We start from the raw sequence: 21,972 nt of genomic DNA, 5'->3' as shown, positions 1-21,972 counted from the left end.
CAAACATAGGAGTGGCTCTGCTCAATGTTGTTAGCCGTAAGACAGCTGTCATGCAGGCACTGCTTGGGTATCATTTGGCTGAAATGATTTTCTTTTAAATTTTTTATTTTTTAAAATTTATTTATTTATTTGGCTGTGTCGGGTCTTAGTTGCGGCCTGCGGGATCTTTCGTTGTGGCATGCGGGCTCTTCTTTGCCGCACGTAGGCTGCTCTCTATTTGTGGCGTGCAGGCTCCAGAATGCGTGGGCTCAGCAGGTGTGGCGCGCGGGCTCAGCAGGTGTGGCGCGCAGGCTCAGGTGCCCCGCGCCACGTGGGATCTTAGTTCCCCAAACAGGGATCGAACCTGCAGCGTCCCCTGCATTGGAGGGCAGATTCTTAACCACTGGACCCCCCTGAAGTGATTATTTTATGTAAATAAAGGGTAAAGGGAGCCATAGACATCACAGTCATAGCTGATGGAACTAGGTAAGTATCTAGTCGTCTAACTGCCTCACTTTATTTATTTATTTTTCAAATTTTATTTATTTATTATTTATTTATTTGGCTGTGTTGGGTCTTCGTTTCTGTGCGAGGGCTTTCTCTAGTTGTGGCAAGCGGGGACCACTCTTCATTGCAGTGCGCGGCCTTTCACTGTCGCAGCCTCTCTTGTTGCGGGGCACAGGCTCCAGACGCGCAGGCTCAGTAGTTGTGGCTCACGGGCTTAGTTGCTCCGTGGCATGTGGGATCTTCCCCTTCCCAGGGCTCGAACCCGTGTCCCCTGCATTGGCAGACAGATTCTCAAACACTGCGCCACCAGGGAAGCCCCTCACTTTAAATATGAGAAATCTGAAGCCCTTAGAAGATACATAACTTGTTTAGATTCGATCTTCCTAGATCTTTAAGATCCCCCTACTCCCAGGATTTTATGTCTTGATAAATACCATTTTTTATGTATAGTAACCCCATGAGCTACATCCTACCTGAGTGGTCCTTCGTTGCTTCTTTTACATGCTCTATAGTAATTACTGAAGTCTAGCTGAGTCTATTAAAGCTCAGAACAGCACATAACAACCCACTTCTTCCCATGGGAATCTGAGCTTATTATTAAATTCTAGCATGCTGGCAGCCTTTACTTTATTTGTTATGAAGGAGGGGGGGTAAGCAAGATGACTCTCTCCCCCACCTTTTTTTCTTTCCAGAGACCTTGGGTTTTTGAGGTCCTGGATGTACAAATATTTGTAGAGTGAGTTGTAACTTTTCAAAACTATAATGGGAGTTGGCCTGGGGTCCTAAATAGTTTAGGGTGGGGTTGCTGGTTTGAGTGGGCACAGTGGGAACAACTTTGGCAGATCTGGTTCCGTTCCCTGTTGAACTGGTTTCAACTCAGAGTCATTAATTCATAGACATTACCATAGTTATAGTACTTCGAAAGCCAGAGTTTTATCAATCTGTTTTCCAATTCAAAAAACATTCTACCTTAAAAAATGCTAGATGTCTCTCCTGACCATTTCACAGAGTTATTTTGAAGATAACTTGAGATCATGTATGTGAAGAACCTTTGGAAAGTACTGTGAAGGCCTTATGAATTGTATCTAGTATCTGTGAGTGCTCAAATTCTGTTATCTGGAATAGTAGAAGAAAATTAATTGAATTCCCGTTTTGATAAAAGTTATGGAAAAGTCTCATTGCAGCCTGAACACAAGTGGAATTTTGATACTTCTGCAGTAGACACAGGCTGTAGCATAACATTTTTTCTCACGCCTCTGTATAAACTGAGGCGTGTGGTATTCAAACTCTCCTACAGCCAAATACCACTTCCCGGTGGTGACCTGCCCAGAGGATCCATGAAACACTAATGATAAAAAGGTCCTTGTCCACTGCCCTAAGCCACAGCTAATTGCCTCTACTTGCTAGAGTCCATCTCTTCATTAACAGGCTCTCCACCACACCCTTCACATCCAGCCCACATTCTGACTCACTAGATAAACACGACTGTTCCAGGAGCAGTATTTGGAAGCTGTGTCAGTGACCTTAATTAGTTTTCTTCTCTATTATTTTCCCACTAGCTTCTTGTTTTCTTTGACAGAGGACGCTTCTGGGACACCTTTTCTCTCTTTCAAACAAACAGAGAACCAGAGAACCGATCTGCCACTGTTAGTCCTGTTTTTTGGTCGGTTCTCTGTGAAACTGCAGTAGCTCTCCTAATACACTCCCACCTTTCACCAGGAATCCGACTTCATTGTGGAAAAGAAACTCTGCCGTTGTTTCCTCAGCTCCCTTCCTCCACAAAAGTAGGAGACTTTTCATTGCCAGTATTAATAGTGCTTTAGAGGAACTAGGCTGTCAACCCTCGGGTTTTATTGTGCTGGAAGTTTGTTTTCATAAATTGCTCTCTCCTCACCATACGTGCTCACCCACGTCCCCTCCCTCTCCCTCCCTCCCCCTCTCCCCCTCTCCCTCCCCCCCCCATCACCCCTCTCCACAGCTAGCTTGGGCATCTATCTGTATGTGGCAGCACTACAGTAGGGGTGCCAGGCCTTCTTAAAGCTTAAGCCTGGAAGAGGGCAGCCTCTCTTGGGCCTGGCGTCAGTTAAAACGAGTCACAGGGCAGCTGGGATTCAGCGTGGGAGGGGACTGCTCAAGGGTGTGAATATTGAGATATCTTTGGAGACTAGCTACCCAGTAGGTAATAGCCTGACTCTTGACCTTTTCTTTACTATTTATTTTACTTTTTTCCCAAGGGAATGCATTACTCATTGTGTTTCGTTTACCAACTAGAGTTAAAGTTGTTCTCCAACTTAAAATCTTCTGAGGTTACACTAGCAAATTGCTGTTGTAAAAGAGGGAATGCTGGTGTCGAGCAAGGAAGAATGGCGTCCTTTCAGCTACTAAACTCCTGCATCATAGAACTGATTTTTCAGACAATTAATTTGCTCCTTCATGAATAAGAGATGGCTACTGGAGATTAGATGTTTCCATGAATCATAAATTGAAATGTTACCTACTTTAACTTCTAGGGCTCAAACCGTGCTGACAGTGTGTTAGATCACTGTATGAGAGACCCTGAAATAATGAATTTCTTCTATCTCCTCTTTTTCTTTCTCCCTTTCTCTGCAGTTCCTTTTGAAACAAATACAAAAGCAGAACTAGTCACACCTTCTGATCCCACTCAGAATGACAAAAGTGATGGTTCAGAAACTGGACTATTGAGCTCATTTCCATTGAAGGAACATTCCAGGGCTACAGAATCATCATCAGAGAAAAATGCTAGTGGTGCCTCTGTCCCCGATGCCCCCATCATTCTGAGCCCCCCACAGACGCACACACCAGATACGTACAACCTGGTCTGGAGGGCGGGGAAGGATGGCGGGCTGCCCATCAATGCCTATTTTGTGAAGTATCGAAAGGTAATGTCTTCTCATTTATCATCTTTCCCTTCCCACACCTTCACATCCTGTGTATAACACATGCTTATTATCTTTCACATTTGTGGAGTGGCAGGAAACAGGAGTGTCCCAGGATGATGAGTTTGGGAGAGAAATGCCAGCAATCATGCTGGATTTACCAGTCTTATAAAAGCAGTAAGAATGAAGTACAAATAATTTCCCCTCAAATTGGGATTCTAAGAACCCAGTAGCTTCTAGACATTTTTAATCAAATATTTTAACCCCTTGGGTATAAAATTCTATAAACCAATTTTTAAAAAGTAATTCCTTCCCTCTCTGAGATGGCAGAATGCAGTTTATTTAGTAAAAAAGCAGTTTCTTATTAGAAATAACTGTTTGAACAAAGTTGTCCCTTATAATCTCTGACAAATGTTTTCATTTCAAGTTCTCTTCTTAATTGTATTAAAACCTTACATTGTTTGGTCATTTATTATGATGAACCTTGATTGTCTCAGTTGATTTTTCAGATGATGTTTTTCATCCACAGTCTTCTATTAAAGCAAAATGAAAAAAAATCTCCCCTCTTTGTTTAATGAGACTAAATGAAATGGGAGGAGATGCACTCATATTTAAAATAATTTTCTATGTTCAAGACATTTTGGTATCCATCATTTAACAGTAATATTTTTTCTTTAGGTATTTTTTTATTGAAGTATAGTTGATTTACAATGTTGTGTTAACTACTGCTGTACAGCAAAGTGATTCAGTTATACCTATAGATACATCCTTTTTTTCATATTCTTTTCTATTATGGCTTATCACAGGATATTGGATATAGTTCTTTGTGCTATGCAGTAGGACCTTGTTGTTTATCCATCCTGTATATAAAAGCTTACATCTGCTAACCCTAGCCTCCCACTCCATCCCTCCCCTTATAGTAATATTTTTAATATCTGGAAAAATTAACATGGTGATATTTGAGAGTTTATTCACCGTTTGTAACCTGATGGTTCTAGATGCGGATAGTTTCACTTGTATTCTTATCCACGTGAAACTTCCCATGTAATGTTGGCTCTTGGTTCCATTAATCGAGACCCAACGGATTGGATCTCTTTCTGTTTCCTCGAGCTCACATTGAACAGTGTCAAGACATGAAGCAAGACTGTTGGAAATATATAATGAATAATTATATAATTTATAGACATACATAATATATATTTTGATTTATCATATATCATGCATAATATATACTATCATTAATACATGTTATTGTATACTTATTTAATTCTCCCATTAGCCCAGTAAGAAAGGAGCATTGTTTCCATTATAAGAAAAGGAAACAAACTGGGTGATCAAATAACTTGCTTGAGGCCGTAAGTTAGTGGCAGCTAATGGAGCAGGAATCTTTTCACAGTGAGAATCCCTAAGTTCTTGCTATAGGGCTCCTTCTATTTCTTAATGTGGAGAGGTGTTACATCTCTTTCACTTTTGATAGTGTATTACTTCCCAAAATTCATCTGGAATTGAATGATTTCTAGTTTTTATCTAGTTGGAATGGAAGATTCTTCTGCCCTGTATCTCGTTTTTTTTTAAAAAATGCCTTATTTTCCCTTGAGTAGCTGGAAGGTGGTGTTGGCGTGGTGGGAAGATGGCACACAGTTCGAGTCCCAGGAAGTGAAAATGAGCTCCATTTAACGGAACTGGAGCCGTCGAGTCTCTACGAAGTTTTGATGGTGGCAAGGAGTGCAGCAGGTGAAGGACAGCCTGCCATGCTCACCTTCCGAACCAGCAAAGGTGAATATAATCTTCCTTAAGTGGAAGGAGTTGGCTGTCTTGATGTCACTTTAATAATAAGTGTCTTTTGGGGTAGTAGAGATTCTTGTTTATAGTGCTACTAAATAAACCTTTTATAGTAACTTTCGAAGCCACGTTTGGATGGTTGTATTCTTCTATTCCATCCAGTATTTCACAGATATTTTTGAGGGCTTGTTATAGGTAAGACAGTAGGGTAGGTGACGCAGGGAAGATGAAGATGATCAAGACAAGATCCATCCTAATGGAGCTTCTGCTTTGTTAAGAAAGGTAACATATATGCATAAATACCAACTCAAGGCAAAATTTCAGTTCAGCTAATATTTACTGAATGGCTTCTCTGTGCCAGGCAATAAACAAAATAGACAATACTACTTTGCCCTCATGGAGCTTCCATTCTAGTTGGGAGAGATACGTTATAAGAACATTAGTAGGTGGTGAGTGTTAACAAGAGAAATAAATTAAGGGATGGGTATAGTATAGGAAGTCTATGAGATAGCAGTTGTCACAATTTGAGCAGGTGGCCAGAGAACTCCTCAATGAGTAGTTGACAGCAGAGCAGAACTTAAAGGAGGTGCGTGAAAACCATGTGGGTATCTAGGGCAAGAACATCCCAGTAGAGAGGATAGCATGTGCAAAGGCCCTGGGGTGGGTGTACTTGGTGTGCCCTAGGAACACTGAGGGGCCATAGTGATGGGAGTAAAGTACGTGGGGAGGGGAGAACGCTCAGGGAATTGGCAGAGTGGCCAAAGCACTAAGTAGGTTGTCCACCCTGCAAGGACACTGACTTTGAACCTGAGTGAGCCAGAAGCTTTGGAGGGTTTTGAGCAGAGTTGTGACACAATCTGTTGTGTGTTTCAATGGGACATACTGGCTGTAGGGTAAGGATAGGCTGGAGGAGGGCAAGGGAATAGGGAGAGAAACCAGATCTGACAAGGACTAGGAAAGACTTACAGGGAAGATGCCAGAGGATAGCCTTTCTGTGGGGTAGCTTGTGAGGGTAGCTTGATTGAAAAGATGCCATTGCAGGTTGGCCATAAATGAACAAAAAGACTTCAGTGAGCAGAGATGGGAACTGGAGAGAGGAGTATTCTTAGGGTGGCACAGTATTAAAAAGGAGTTCTGATGATTGAGAAGAAATTGTCTACTGGCTTTTGAAAAAGATCCTTTCGGACTTCCCTGCTGGTGCAGTGGTTAAGAATCCACCTGCCAATGCAGGAGACACAGGTTCAAGCCCTGGTCCGGGAAGATCCCACATGCTGCGGAGCAACTAAGCCTGTGCGCCACAACTGCTGAGCTCGTGTGCCACAACTACTGAAGCCTGCGCACCTAGAGCCTGTGCTGCACAACAAGAGAAGCCACTACACACCGCAACAAAGAGTAGCCCCCGCTCGCCGCAACTAGAGAAAGCCCGCGCCCAGCAACAAAGACCCAGTGGAGCCAAAAAAAAATTAATTAATTAATTAAAACAAAAAAAAAGAAAAAGACCCTTTCATCTAATTAGTGAGTCTGGCCTGAAAAATAATGAGTATTTCTTATTTGAAATGTATTTTGAGTTAACTTCCGTAATTAGTCCTTAGTTGTTTATAAAGTCTGACCTACAAATACTGAATAGTAAGTATGTATTTCAGTTTTAAAACAATCACCCAATTTCACTTTTTGCCTCTTGAAATTTTAAAACTTAACATGACAGCTTTCTCGTGAAGAAGCTTAACAGAAGCTCTTAAATAATGAATTTATGTGTCAGAATTAAGAAATATGTACAGTAAAAAGAAAAATGAGTGAATAGTTTGAAAACCTTCACTCTAGTCATTTGGCTTTTTCGCTTGTGTCATTTTCTCTATGTGTAAATTAAAGCTAGCCTGGTGAAGAAAGACACATTTTAGTTATAGGTACTACAAAAAGCCAAAGTAATTTTTAAAGTTAATTCCTCATATTAGCTAAGTAAGTACAATGTAGGTTTTAATTTTAGACACTGTAACGATAAGTTTATATATTTATATCTATATGCCAGGTGAGTTTCATAGTATCTTTTCTTATTTATACATAGATGCTTATATTATATTATATTATTATTGTATCTTTCTAGAGAAAACAACATCATCCAAAAACACTCAGGTCTCCTCTCCACCTGTCGGCATCCCTAAGCGCCCTGTTGTTTCAGAGGCTGCAGACAACTTTGGAGTGATACTCACAGATCCTTCCAGGCACAGTGGAGGTAAAGAGAAGACCCTTCATTTATTCATTTTGCTTGTTTTCAGATGTAACTGACCTGTTTCAGATTATTTGGGGGTGGAGTGGCACAGGGTGTTTGTTTACTATTCAGATTATATACTACCATACAGCTCTTTTAAGTTCTGTTTCAACCATTTTTTAAATGTCCTATATTCAGATCTTGGTAACCCAGTACAATGGTTTGTATTTAAACTCAAAATCAAAATGTTTTGGTACTAAGTTTTTATAACTCACAAAAGGAAGTTTTCTGTCTCCTCTTGGCAAGGAAACCAAATTTACATTTGAACTCTGAACATCTGACTTTTTAAAAAAAAATGATTTGTCAAAATGTATGATGGTACCTAGAGTAAGATTTAGTTTTTTTAATTGAATGGACTACATGGCATACTCAGCATTATTGTTATATCTTACAGTTTTTAGATGCCATAGCAGTAGAATTTTCAAAAGACTTCTCTTTAGTACTTAATCACACATGAATTCTACTGTTACAACATAATGTGCTTTTCGTGATCTAGGGAAGGCTTAACATTTTATTGCTGAGCTCTAAGAATTTTCAAGCTTCTCTTCCCTATTTTTATAGTCTTCCATGCATTGGTTTCAGACAAAAGCAAGCCACAACATTTGAACACCCCTCTGGAGCACCTCTGCATCTTCAATATCATGAGCTGCTTTTTCTTGAGTCCTTTTACTTCTGAGGAACCTTTCCGCTTCCTTAAGCAGATATAGGAGTGTCAACTTCATAGGTATAAAACTGACATCGGAAGAACAAAAACCTTATGACTTAACACATTGTACTAAATGCTGGAGCAGCAGAAATAAAATAAGTCTTGCCCTTGGAGAAGTTTACAGTATAGTGGATGTTACAGACAATTAAACCAATACCAATATAGTAGGGAAGACAGACAAATTAACCCACAACAGTGATTTTGATTCCACCCTTGTTGTTGTGAGGTCAAAAGAGAAATATCTAAATCACTCACTTGCTATGAAGGAGGCCCAGTGGTGATGAGAGGCGTCCTGATCTAAGCCTCAACGATAAGAATGTTACCGCTGGATGAAGAAATAGGAGACGGAGTTCTAGGCAGAGACCCCTCCTTGTGCAGAGACAGATGAATGACATGTTCTATTTCATTTAGAGATTCAGAGATCTTATTGAGCGTGACTGGTTGCTGTGTGAAGTGATGCTACAGTGGGGAGGTGGGTGGGTGCCGTATATGATGTACTTAAAAATTTAGTCTTTCCCCAGAAGCTATAAAGTAGCCTGAAGGATTTTAGAGACGGGATAGGAGGAGTGGCAGCAGGTAAGGCTTAGAAATAAAGATAGTGGCAGTGTGAGTGGAGAAGGAGGACACGGGTGAGAGATAAAGGGAGTTGAATCTACACTGAATGAGAGGAAGAACTATGGTGCCTTGGGCTTGGGCAACTTGGACCATTTACCAAGATAGGTAATAAGAATCTTTAGGTGAAGATGGTGGATTCTGTTCTGGAAATCATGAGTTTGGAGTTATCCAAGCAGAGATAACCATAAAGAAGTGATTTATTTAATCTTCACAACCTCCCTGTGAGGAAGGTAGCGTAACTATTTTACAAATGAGGACACTGAGACTCTCAAGGAGGTTATGCAGCTTGCCTAAGGTCATCCAGAAAGGTCATCGTCACGCACCATCCAGAAAGTGGTGGAACTGCTGTTCACAGTCAGATATTTGAACGCCAAGAGCAGTATTCTTTCTTCTATCTCCTAACAGTCACACACTATTTCTTTTAGGTATTGATGATATTCTCCTCAGTAGAGATTTTCCCCTAATAACTTTCTTTTTCTGTTTGGTCTGTGGTATTCTTTGATGAGTTTTAACCTCACGTGAATCAACATAGGAAGTTGTTTGGTTATCTGGTATTAAAAAAAAAAGAGGTTCACTAACACTTCTATTCATTCTGTTTCCATTGCTTTCTAACTTGAAAGGAATACAGTAAGTATCATGCCAAGTTGCCTGCTTTGAATATCTTCCTCTTTTTATCCATTAAGCAGTTTATTTTTAAAATGCCACAGTTTTCTCCATGCAGGTACCATATGCAACATTATTTTGTGCTTGTGTATTGGTAGTCAGATTGAAGAGGTGTTGAGACAGAGGGTTGTTGCTTGAGGCCAGGCCCAGGCTGGACAGAGACAGGGCTCCCGGAGTAATTCACCAGAGTAATGTAACCATGGCCCAGAGTTGGTCCTCCTTGTTTTAGCTCTAGAAACTTGATTGTTAGCATGCCAAAGGAGAGTTGGTCTCTTGAGAACCAGCTCACGCTTACAAAATTCACAGGTGATTAATGTAAACTGAAGTGGGCAGTTTAATGTCACTGTCATACAGACCAGATTGTTTCTATCTGCATCCTTTCCTTTAGGAACCAAATGGGAAGCCCCTTATAACCACAAGATTGCTTGGTCAGCAAGAAGTGTTAGGTACACGGTTTAAATGACTGATGAACTCACTGCTGAGGTTTCCACCTGCCACAGAACTGAAACCTTCCCATTTGGGGACTAGGACATACCCTCCCTTTGGCAGTGCTAACCGAAAACCGCCAGACATTAGCTCTCTGACCCCCTTTTCCTACAAGGTCATGTGCGTGATCACGTGGATTACCAGTTTCCTGATAGCACTTGTCTCTTTACTTAACTGCGCATCCTGCCTTCCTGCTTTCTCTCCTCCCATTTTTATTAGTATTGATATTATTGGTTAAGTTTTATCCCTATTTACTGCTTGCAGTCTGTTTTTTGGAGTAGCATTCCTACAAAAGTAATAGCTACATTACTGATTATTGATAGGCTACCATAGTAATAGCTAATATAATAATCTGTAGATCGTTTGCTGAATATGTTTTCTGTAGCTTGGATGGGTAAAGAAAAACATTTAAGTAACACATCATTTTGAAAATTTACCGTAAATTTTAACCACAGTCAGACTTGAAGCACCAGGGAATAATGACGTCTTCACTGTTTTAGCCAGGAATCCAAGATAGCATGGTCATAATGATCATACTCATTAACTTTCAATGTTTCAGAGCTAATTATCAAATTTATAAATTTTGGGGCTTCCCTGGTGGCGCCGTGGGAGAGGCCCGCGTGCCGCAAAAAAAAAAAAAAAGAATAAATTATTTCACTCTTTCTTCCTTCTGTGCTGTACTTGGAGATTTCATTGCCCATTAGCTTTTAACAGAGGACTGGAGGGTAGTCATAATACTGTTAACTCTGGAAAGAAGTTTGGTGAAGAGCCGTTAAGACAATGATGTTTGGGATTTATCCCTTGCAGTCCATTTGAGTCATTCTTGTCTCTGCTGCCGCGGGTTATTGAAATGAATGTTTCCATTTCCAGTCCCAGAGGCACCTGATCGGCCCACTATCTCCACTGCATCAGAGACGTCCGTCTATGTCACTTGGATTCCTCGGGCAAATGGGGGGTCTCCAATCACTGCCTTCAAGGTCGAATATAAACGGATGCGGACTAGCGATTGGCTGGTGGCAGCTGAAGACATTCCTCCTTCCAAACTCTCTGTGGAAGTGCGTAGTTTAGAGCCAGGTAGTGATATGCAAACATTTTCTTTTAAACTATCAGTGCTGACTTTAGATGCAAATTCTTAATAATCTCATATTCTTCTAATTGTTAAAGTAATATGAGCTTATTGTATAAAAATTTGAAAATAAAATATAAAAAGAGAATAGTCACCTGAAACCCACCCATCCAGAGATAACCATTGTTTATATTTTCTTGTATTTCTTTCTAGTCTTTTTTCCTTTCTAATACAAACCAGGATCGTGCCATAAATATTATCTTGTGACCCCTTTCCTCTATATTATATCATATGCATTTTCCAATATCATTAACAATTCTTCAGAAACTCAATTTTTAATAACTGTGTATCTACCAAGTAAGTACACCATGATTTTCTTAACCATTCATCATTTCTGGGCTTTAGATTATTTCTAACTGCGGATAAATAGAAACAGTGTTGTGGTGACATCTTTGTATGTGTGTGTGTGTGGGTCTGTTTTGCTGTGAATGAAGATTTTAAGAGAAAAATTGCTTATTTGACTAAAATCGATCTGATGATGCATCTGAGCATGGTTAGACCCATTGCTTTATTTGAAGCAGTGAAGACGAGACAACACTAACACCTCTTTGTTCTGTAAGTTTTGTTTCAGCAGCAGGGGATTCCCCCAGCCTCCCCAGTTTATGAAAGAAATTAAACTGTAAAAGAGAAAAGCAGTAATCACAAGTCAACTTTCTTTACTTTTATTTGTTTGGGTTTCATGACCATTTTTGTTGATGGACTTTTAAATGTACTTTAGTAGCAAATACCTGTGTTTGTCTAAACAGGCAACATGAGGAGCCCAGGAACATGTAGGTACAGTTGGGAGAAGATGGCAGTTTTAAATATGGGCAAAGCTAAGGAACATTTTACAGACAGAAAAGACTGTCTTCAGATGTCCAGGGGTTATTTTTGAGCTTTTAGGCAACTTGCTTTAGGAGTCTAATTTATTCTTTAGATTCAGATTTTCAGAAACTCACAATCCTTAGAGGTTTTTTTAAGTTCTTAATATCTAATCCAAACAGATACCTTCTGTTGTAGCTTAAATCTGCTCCCCTTATCCTATTATTAGCGGGAGCAGAGTGACATCTGCTATCACCCACACAGTGCCTCTTCACAAACGTATTCACCGTATTAAACTTCGCTTCAGTTGTTTCTTTCAAAGGGAAAAGAACCTAGTTTTGAGCACAGATACACCAGCTAGTCCTGTATTTGATGGGTATGACTTCAGAACAGGATGTTGAAAGAGTAACGTGCTCTTTCCCATTTTCTCCCTGCCCCGTTCCATGACGGACATCATCCGTCTCTCCCAGTGACTCCCAATAAGGTCTTGTAATCTTGAACACGCTCAGTGAACACATGCAATACCAGTGAATAGGAGTTGGCAACTGTGTTGAAATCTATTCACCATCTAGGCTTTCGAGGATGTTGTTGTTATTGTAGAGAGATACTTAAGCACAATTGTTGTATTTTGAATATTGTCCTTTCAGATGTCTTATTATAGCTTTAAAAAAATTATGGTTTTCTTCCCCCCCCCCAAAGGTTCAACATACAAATTTAGGGTCATTGCTGTCAACCATTATGGTGAGAGTTTTCGGAGTTCGGCCTCTCGTCCTTATCAGGTGGCTGGGTTCCCCAATCGTTTTTCTAACCGTCCAATAACTGGACCTCACATCGCATACACAGAAGCTGTCAGTGATACTCAGATCATGCTCAAGTGGACGGTAAGTAAAACATCTTCTCTAATGAGAAGAGTTTCTGACTTGGCCATGTTAATTTAATATCTTGTGACACAATACTATGAACGGCAAATTTTTGAACTTTCAAGTAAGGGGAAATTGAAGGGCACAGATATTTGTGTAAGAGCATATGTTATAAGAGGGGCAGGTTTAAAAATAAAATGATTGTCTCCTCAGCTCTCATCCAAGTGTTAACTTAATCGCCATTTCATGTTTTATTCCTTTGGAACCCAATGTACTTTTATGTCTTTGAACCTGGTGAGATATATTGCTTTATTTTTGTTTAGCCCTGCAGTAAGCTAAAATGCTCTTAATACCTCTGAATACCTTTAAATTAAATTTAAAATGGCCATCAAGGATGTTTGCAAAATGAAGCTAAAAAAATATTGCCACACAGATAAATAAATCTTAATGGATGTGGAAGTTATATTTATTTTTGTCTTTGACAAGTCTTTGCTTCTCTTTTCTAGTACATTCCATCAAGTAACAATAACACTCCCATTCAAGGATTTTATATCTATTACCGGCCAACAGATAGTGACAATGACAGTGATTACAAGAGGGATATTGTAGAAGGTAAGTTACAAGGACAAGTGGGAGTCCTAATAAAGGAGCTTTGGAGGGAGAGGGTTTATAAATATTATGAAAAACATTATCCCAGGTTAAGATAGAGTAAAAAAATGAATTGGTATATGTACTATTACTTTGAACTATTCCCAAAGAAAGATAATTTTTCCAATTTAGTGCAGTGGACCCTTGAAGAATGGGGGCGTTAATCCTCGTATAACTTACAGTCGGCCCTCCGTATTCAGGGTTCCTCCACATCTGCAGGTTCGACCCACCACAGGCTGTGTAGTAGTGTAGCATTTACTATGGAGTATCTGTGTAAAAGTGGACCCACGTTGTTCAAGGGTCAACTGTATATATACCGTCTTACATTTGCTTAAAGAAACAGTCAGTTACAAAAGAGTGGGGGAGATATGATTTGTCAGTAGTTCGTCTGAAAAAAATTTTTTCTGTTTTGTTTAAATGAATAGTGGCCTGAATATAAAAATCAATTACAACTTCTAGCTATATTAAAAAAAAAGAATGTCTCAGGCAACAGTTCCATTGAAGTCTGTCCTAGAAAGATCACATCTTGAGCGTGTTACCCATTTTTAGAAATGCTGAGAAGTTGAATATATGTAGAGAAGAAAACAGCTGAGAGCACAAAGCGTGTTGAAACTGCCTTTTGACTACATTTAAAATATAATCCAGGGACTTCCCTGGTGGTCCAGTGGTTAGGACTCCGCACTTGCACTGCCCAGGGCCCAGGTTCAACCCCTGGTTGGGGAATCCACAAGCTGCACTGCACAACCAAAAATAAAAATAATTAATTAATTAATTTAAAAAAAAGAAAGAAAGAAAAAGAAAATATAATCTGGAACTTTGCCTGTGGTCTGAGGGCCGCACGTGGTCTGGCTGGCGCCTGCCTCACCTCCACTATGTGTCACGCACTCTCCCTTTCTCACCGTGTCTTCCATCACGCATGGGCCTTCTTTCTGTCTCCTCGTGTGCACCAAGATCTTTCCTGCCTCGGGATCTTGGCACACGGCAGTTCCAGCTACCTCCCCCAAGGCTTCATCTAGGACCTCCACTTCTGTCTGTTGTGTGCTTGAATGTTCCTTGCTCAGAGATCCCCCTCCCGTTGACAGGAGATGCCCTTGTGATTTCTAACCATGCGCTTTGTGTTTACTTCATACAGTTTATCCTAGTTTAGTTGTGTGTATGTGTGTGTGTACGGAATTATTTGCTTAAAGTTTGTCTCCCCCACTAAATGTTAACCTCCTTGTGGGCAAAGGGCCTTCTTTCCCACAGCTGTGTCCCAAGTCCTACAGCGATGAGATGTTTGGTGTTTATTGAATGAAGGAATGAATGAATGCTTGGAGTCCAGAAAGAACAGTGGAGTGTCTGGGAATGATCAGATTGGAAAAACGACAATGAACCAGCAACAGGACAGCTGTCTCCAAGTATTTAAGGACTAGGATGTTTAAGAGGAACTCAACCTGTTGGGGTGGGAGAGGGGGGCTACAAGGGAATTTTTTGAAGAAGAACCCTCCAATACTGCATTTTTAACATGGTTCTCTCACAAAATAATAAGCTCCCTAATTTGGGAGGTGTTCAGTAGAAGCGGGGTGCCTGTTTCTCAGTGATATCTTGGAAGGGATTCTTAGTTTGGGAGGAAAGCTTCTTCCAAGGTCTTTTTTTCCCTCCAAGATTCTTCTTTTTTGAAATATTAATCTCCTAATGGATTGTGTCAGAAAATCGTCCCAGGCCAAGGTTTCTTTCCTCTGAATTCTTGACGTCAAATACTGCCACATAGTTTTTTGTTACAAGTAGTCTTATAATAAATTACTTTTAATATGCACCATCACATTTCTTGAAATATCGCAGCATTCCTTTTACTGTTTATCCAATGGAATTACTTTTGTAATATGATGAAAAATTTATTGTCTAAGTTTTAATACCCAGCATAGTTTTTGAATGAAAGAGTGATTGTTTCTCTTCTTAATCTGGAAAAGTAGGAAAGAAACGAGTCCCCCAAATCTGCTTTAGACGTTAAGAATTGGGGAAATGTGGAAAGATCATTGTTAGTGGCAAAAGGATTCTGTGAAGTTGAGATGGTAGCTGCCTTGAGGGAGCAGTGGCGGGAGGAAGCATGATGGGGATGGGGGAGCCAGGACCCCTCTCTCTCTTCGCCTGGGTGCTGGTCCCATGGCTGTGTTCTGCTCGTGAACATTCAGCTGTACAGTGATGGGTACTTTTCCATAGGCATATTTTACTTCATAAAAAAGCTGTTTAAAAAACGAAATGGAAAGAATTGTTAGTGACTGATCTACACTTTAGTCCTGGCTCGGTCTTCATCTTAGTTTATCTGGGTTAGGCGAGTGGGGCTCTCAGATTTTTTATTTTTAAAATCTTTTGAGAGAGGCTACACTTTTGTTAGAAAATCGTTGTAAACAAGGCAAATGTCAGTGAAATGAGCATCCCTCTCTGTCTCCATCTGTATCACTCTCTTCCCCACCCTTCTGGGTTTTACTCTAGAAACAATCCGCTGATAAAGAGTTTCTAAACTATATTCTCTAGTTAAATCTTTGAACTTTTGCAGACTTGAGTGATGTGACTGTTGAGTGTGGAACTGGGAAATTGCTCTAAAGAAGACTTTGTTTTCACTGCAAGCATCTGTACATGTGAGCTTTGCCTTGTGGTTCACAGAGAACTTGTTTATGACCGTAATAGATGGAGCCGTTAGATGTTTAAGTGGGCTTCACTGTGCTGTGTAATTCGCTCCTTCCTTATTTTCAAGTTTATGCACTTGAAATTCTTTTTGTGGCGGTTGGAAACTATTGGCTTGTTTTCCCAAAGCGAGGAGCAGGAGTATTTTTCCTTTGTACCTGAAGTTTTCTTTAAAGTTTTAGATTACTTATGTATATTGACTCAAAATTGTTTAAGCTTTGAAACACAGTTACATTGTTAAAGAATACAGTAAGAGAAGAGCAATTATATTAAGTTAGCCTATCTTCTGAATTAGGTTCCACGTTTAGATAAACTCAACGTTTCCAACATACCATGTTTTCGTGATGAATATTTTAATCTTGTAAATTAAGTTGAGTTCCAGGTAAATCAAACTATCAGTCATCCTGATCTTTAAGCCTGTGCTTTGGTTTTTTACCCTTTCTAAAATATTCTTGGAGAAAAATCTGCTTGCTAAGCAAAGGATATGCTGGTTGGTTGATTTTAAACCTAATAATGCACTTAGGTGTCTTATTCATCAGTGAGCCATAAAACTTTCTCTTTGCCGATATTTCCTGTAATTGGAATAATTACCATAACACGGGATGTTAATCTAACAAAATATGTATTACTTTATTCTCTCTTATTAGAAACATATCAGAAGTTTAGTTTAATTCCATTTTTTTACTAGTGCTACGAAAGGAAAACTTCAAATCTAGTGTAATAATTATTCAAGCGAATGGTGATAGGTGAGTGGAGGGCTGGGAAAGACCTAAAGATACGGAAAAAAGTTGAAGTCTTTTAGAAAAGATTTTGGAATTTAAAGATAGATCTGTTCCTATCTCAAGTAGATTTTGAGTCAAGTTTCTTTTAGGGTCCTCTTTACACTTATAAGTGGGGCATAGGATTCAGAATTCCTCACTTCTTGAGCTTTTCATAGTCCCTTGATCCTAAAACAAGCAGATTCTCTTCCTTCTAAAATATGGGGCTTATAAAATATGAACGAGGGGCTTTGTGTTGGTGTCCTGGAAGGGCGTCAGGGTGCTTCCGGGTCAAGGTGTTTTTGTCTGTGTTGACTTAGAAAGGATCCCAGAGCTATTGGTCCTGTCAGCCAAGTAGATATGACTTGTGTGCGTGGATTGGTTTGGTTTTGTTTTTCTTCCCCTTTAATCGACTCTTAAATCAGTTGGTGGTATAGTTGAGTTTCTAAGAAACAGTGGAAACAGGTTGAAGAGGTGTTTTCTAAGAAGGATTAAAAGTGCTTGAAGAGTTCATTGAATCTGGCAGAAGTGTCCCTGTTTATTAAAGTTTGTCACAGGTCCACAGAAGTAAAAACGGAGAGTCATTTATACTGGAGTGTTCAGTTTAAAAGCGTTTCTAAATGAAATGCTGGCTGCGCACCATGGATAACAGAATCATTCTGTTAGAGATGCTTGTGTGGTTTGGAGACCCTGGTGCAAAAGAAAAGAAATGGTGGGAGCGGTAGCCAAGAGTTTCCCATAGTAGACTTTGCTTTCTGACTGTTCTTGAATTCGGGCATTCATTTATATGTTGGATCATGTTGTGTCTATTACAGTGGAATTGAGAGTTTCATTGAGGCCTGTCTTGTAAGTGGTCACTTGTTCTGGGTTAGACACCGTTTTCTGACCTCATACGTGGCGTTGCTTTCTGGTTAGGTGGACAGAGTGATTGACTTGCTGGGCTGAAGTAGGGGATCAAAGGACTTGAGGTGGTTTTTTGTTTTGTTTTGTTTTACTTATGCATAAAATTAACATGTATTTTATGAAGGACTTACTACTAATTACTTGTAATGAATCAAAGTCTGCCCACACACAGGTAGAGCTTTAATTCAGTTTCTCTCTTCTCTTTACCATTTTTTCATGCCATGTAATAGAAATGCTATCTATCTGTTGTGCATTGCTAAAATATTTATATGAAGTACACTTTTATCGCACAAACTGACTATGTGCTGATGGCCGCTGCTCCAACCTCATTTCAAAATTACGAAGTGATTTTATTGACAGTGTTGCTTAGGTTGTGGGTTGTAAAGCTTATCTTTTATTTTTCCTTTCTAGGTTCAAAGCAGTGGCACATGATAGGCCACCTGCAGCCAGAAACCTCCTATGATATTAAAATGCAATGCTTCAATGAAGGAGGAGAGAGCGAGTTTAGTAACGTGATGATCTGTGAGACGAAAGGTAGGGGAGGGGTCAGAATTAGTGCTTTTCTCCCTGGGCAGAACTAGAATTCTGAACTCTGGATTATTCCTCCTGACTGTCGATATATTTACTAAAGAAACTTTGGACCATTTTTTAGGTGCATCCATTTAGACTGTCCCAACAGTCTAGCCTTCTGTCGGCTAGAGAACTTGCCTTAAGAATAGTTTACATAAAGGCTTCCCTGGTGGCGCAGTGGTTGAGAGTCCGCCTGCCGATGCAGGGGACACGGGTTCGTGCCCCGGTCCGGGAAGATCCCACGTGCTGCGGAGCGGCTGGGCCCGTGAGCCGTGGCCGCTGAGCCTGCACATCCGGAGCCTGTTGCTCCGCAACGGGAGAAGCCACAACAGTGAGAGACCCGCGTACTGCAAAAAAAAAAAGAATAGTTTACATAAGCGTTCATTGTATTCATTAACTTCTGTGTGACTCTGAGTAAGTCATTTCTTTTTTTTTCCTCCATGAAGGAACAGAAATATTTGCTGACTAATTATCTGAGACTGCTGTGAGAATTAGAATCCTTAAAAAAAAAGTATAAAGGTGTTTAAGGAAAAGCACTATGTACGTTTAAAGTGGTTTCTTGAATGACAGATACGTATAACACTACCTACTCGTTCAATGAAGCGTAGTAAAGTTCAGAATTAGTCGATAATTCTAAAGTGAAATTCTCAGCTCTGCCTGCAGACATAGATTAGCTGTAAAATATTACCATCGTTGAAAACAGAAGATACCACACTTGGATAATAGAAATAGCCAAAGTAGAAACAGGCTCAGAAAGATTGAATTATAAAGCTAAGACTCGGTTTCCTTGTTTAATTCTGAATCATGTGTCTTCCTGCTGCAAAACCCACATATTAAATTCACATTTAAACATATATACACACAGACCTGTAGACTTACCTTGAATTTCACTTGTTTAGCATATATTTGAGTACCTTTTTGTACTGAACACTGTGATATGTTCATGAGCATTTCTTACTTGCCTCCAGAGTGCTGTGAAACCTGGAGCAAAATTACATAAAAATGAAATTTCTCATCTCTGTTCCCAAGACATTTAAGAGTCTAGCCAGGCGGAACATAAAACACAGACAATAATGTGCTAACTGTGCTGTTTTTAAGTGTTATTAATTGACTTTGCTGGGGAATCAAAGGTTCTACCTACAGACTTTCAGATCAGTGAAAAACAAAAAACTTTAAAATGTTAACTGTTCATACTGAATGAGTTTCTAAAATGTGTTACACAGTCCCAGCCTGTTTAAGTAGAACATCTGATGCATGATTTCTCCTTTTAAAGAAATGACTCAGAGTTCTTGCTATGAACAGCAATTGTCTTATCTTTAGTAATTCAGTACATATTGGAGGCCAGCCTCTTTCCCCCACCCTTAAAGATCATAGACTGTCACGACTTTCCTTTCGTTCTCTGCTTTCTCTTTATGGTTTTCACCTCACATTGCTCATGTCATGCTCCTGCTGTCTCTTCTTATTCATGTTAATGGGACCGTGTCCCTCACCATCCACTGAAAAAGTTTCTGACATCAGGGAGAGGTTGGCAACTGGTCCTCAAGCTTGGTGGAATTTTGAATACATTAAGAGTAAATAAAGAGTGAATAAACCTGACGGACTTCCCTGAGTAATCATGGTATTTCATGTGCGATCTGTAACACCCATTTTTGTCTCAGAAACTTATTTGTTGTCTTTGGAATTGTCAGGGACCTTAGAATTGTATAATCCAACATACCACCCAAAGTAGAAATTTCCTACAGAGACTCTCTGCCAGGTATTCTTCCAGCTTTCAGTGATGGAGAGCTCTTTCCTTGGAAAGGCAGCCTCTCGTTGACTGATTTCCAGCCCTGTTCTGCAGAGTTGAAGTTGCTAGAAAAGAGAACCCCAATAGAATGTTTGTTGAAGTAGATTTTTTTAAAGACAAGAGAACCCCAATAGAATGTTTGTTGAAGTAGATTTTTTTAAAGTAGATTTTTTTTACACTCTGCTCCTGTAAGTTATTAGGATAACAGGAAGTATACTATAGTAACTAATAATAATGACAAAATGGATTGAACACTGCCCCGTGCCAGGCTCCATGCTGAGAGCTTTACTCTTCATGACAACCTATGATGGGGCTGTTATTATTATCTCTATTTTCCACCTGCAGAAACTGGTTCATGGAGGTCAAAGTCTTACAGCTAAGGATAAGTGATGGAACAGGTTAAAAACCTGGGCAGTCTGGTTCTAGAGATCCGGCCATCAACCACTATGCTCTCCTGCTTTTCTATGACAGTTAAAGCATCAAGGGCGTGTTATTTGGGGACAGAGAAAATGGGGTTTGTGTCCCACCATTATCCAGAGGACCAGTGAATTAGGGAAGAGCACTGCGTCTATGTGGACTCCAACATTTTTGGGTTTGGGAAGTTTAATATTATGTGTGAGGTTTTCGGAACTGTATAGAATTGTTCTAGTAGTCCAGAGTCATGTCTTCTAATATTATTCACAATCGAGAGACATAAAATATCTAATTGTGAGTCTCATTCAGCTCAAAGTATATCAGATCGAAAGGAGTTTTTGTCCCATCTGTAAGTTGAAATAGTTTTATGTCAACTCTTTGGGAGTCTTCTGCAAGTACAATTGAGCAGATAATCATATAGCAGCTTGGGTTAGACCAAGTGCATCTGTGTCTCTGATCTTATAATTTCTTTAGAATTCGTGACCTAAAACCTTGACATTAGATTTTTAAACTTTTGAGTCCTCTTTGTGACTCACTGGTGGTCAGATCATCTCAGTACCAAGCGTAAACAGACTGGCTTGGATTCCTAACCAGACCTCCTTCGGAGAGTAAACCATTTCATAGAGTCTGTCTTCACTCTGACATCATGTTATCCTGTATATTTCAACTAGTGAAACGGGTTCCTGGAGCTTCTGAGTACCCTGTCAAAGACCTGAGCACCCCTCCAAATTCTTCGGGGAGTGGAGGAAATGCTGGGCCTGCAAGCAGTCCCGCCAGAAGCAGTGACATGCTGTATCTGATCGTCGGCTGCGTTCTGGGTGTAATGGTGCTCATCCTCATGGCTTTCATTGCCATGTGCCTGTGGAAGAACCGCCAGCAGAATCCCATACAGAGTAAGTCATCCATCAGTGTCTCCTTCCCTTTTTCTAAAGATCAGTAGAGAAAGATTGTCAGAATAAATATTGATTTCTAACACGTTCACGTATGAGTGTCGTGGTATAAAACACATTCGATACTCTTCATTCAGTGGAGGTGACTTTAAAACAGTTCTAGCTGTAAACCAAAGTAAGTGGAGCATCAAATTAAATTGCCCAGGAGAAATAAACAACAAAGCCCAAACTAAGCAGGTCTCTATGTAAATAGCTGACTTAGTGCTGGGAAACTCTGGCTCTGTCGGACCACCAAAGAGGAGGAGGACTTGAAGCGTGAGCTTTGGAATTGCTGCAGGAGCCCCTTCATACGGGTCCAAATCTTGTCAGCGAGGAATGGAAAAGGCATGATGGAAAGGAGGGTAGTGAAGACTTTTCTAAGTTACTGTCCTGGGATGACACAGATGAAGGTACTACAGTCCTGATTCGGTACTTAATGTACTAAAACTTCTGCAGAGTGGCGTCCCCACCCGCAAACGTGTCCAGTAGTAGGAGTGTCCGAGCTGTCAGTGATGGTGCATTAGAACCCTGTTCCCTTTTCTTTCCCCATTTTTCTTCCCCTCACGTTCCTACCATTTCTCTTCCCTCAGCTATCATAAAAGAGCACAGTCA

The 21,972-nt window shown here is 40.1% G+C and overlaps 1 protein-coding gene and 1 non-coding gene across 2 annotated transcripts in view; both read left to right on the top strand.

The window, feature by feature from the left end:
* CDON (cell adhesion associated, oncogene regulated) overlaps positions 1-21,972 on the top strand; it is a 96,844-nt gene that overhangs the window by 50,673 nt on the left and 24,199 nt on the right. The window contains exons 9-16 of the mRNA XM_060160733.1: positions 3,097-3,386; positions 4,985-5,159; positions 7,267-7,395; positions 10,772-10,975; positions 12,528-12,709; positions 13,195-13,300; positions 18,073-18,195; positions 21,103-21,324. Of these exons, the coding sequence (XP_060016716.1) occupies positions 3,097-3,386; positions 4,985-5,159; positions 7,267-7,395; positions 10,772-10,975; positions 12,528-12,709; positions 13,195-13,300; positions 18,073-18,195; positions 21,103-21,324 (1,431 nt within the window). The remainder of the gene's footprint in view (positions 1-3,096; positions 3,387-4,984; positions 5,160-7,266; positions 7,396-10,771; positions 10,976-12,527; positions 12,710-13,194; positions 13,301-18,072; positions 18,196-21,102; positions 21,325-21,972) is intronic.
* On the top strand, positions 13,987-14,059 carry TRNAA-UGC (transfer RNA alanine (anticodon UGC)). The gene has a single exon. It is a non-coding gene; the product is annotated as a tRNA-Ala (tRNA).

Source organism: Lagenorhynchus albirostris, chromosome 9 (genome assembly GCF_949774975.1).
Source record: "Lagenorhynchus albirostris chromosome 9, mLagAlb1.1, whole genome shotgun sequence".
In the NCBI taxonomy this organism is placed as follows: Eukaryota; Metazoa; Chordata; class Mammalia; order Artiodactyla; family Delphinidae; genus Lagenorhynchus; species Lagenorhynchus albirostris.
Note: the sequence above shows the minus strand (reverse complement) of the source record. Positions and strands in the feature narration are given on the sequence as shown.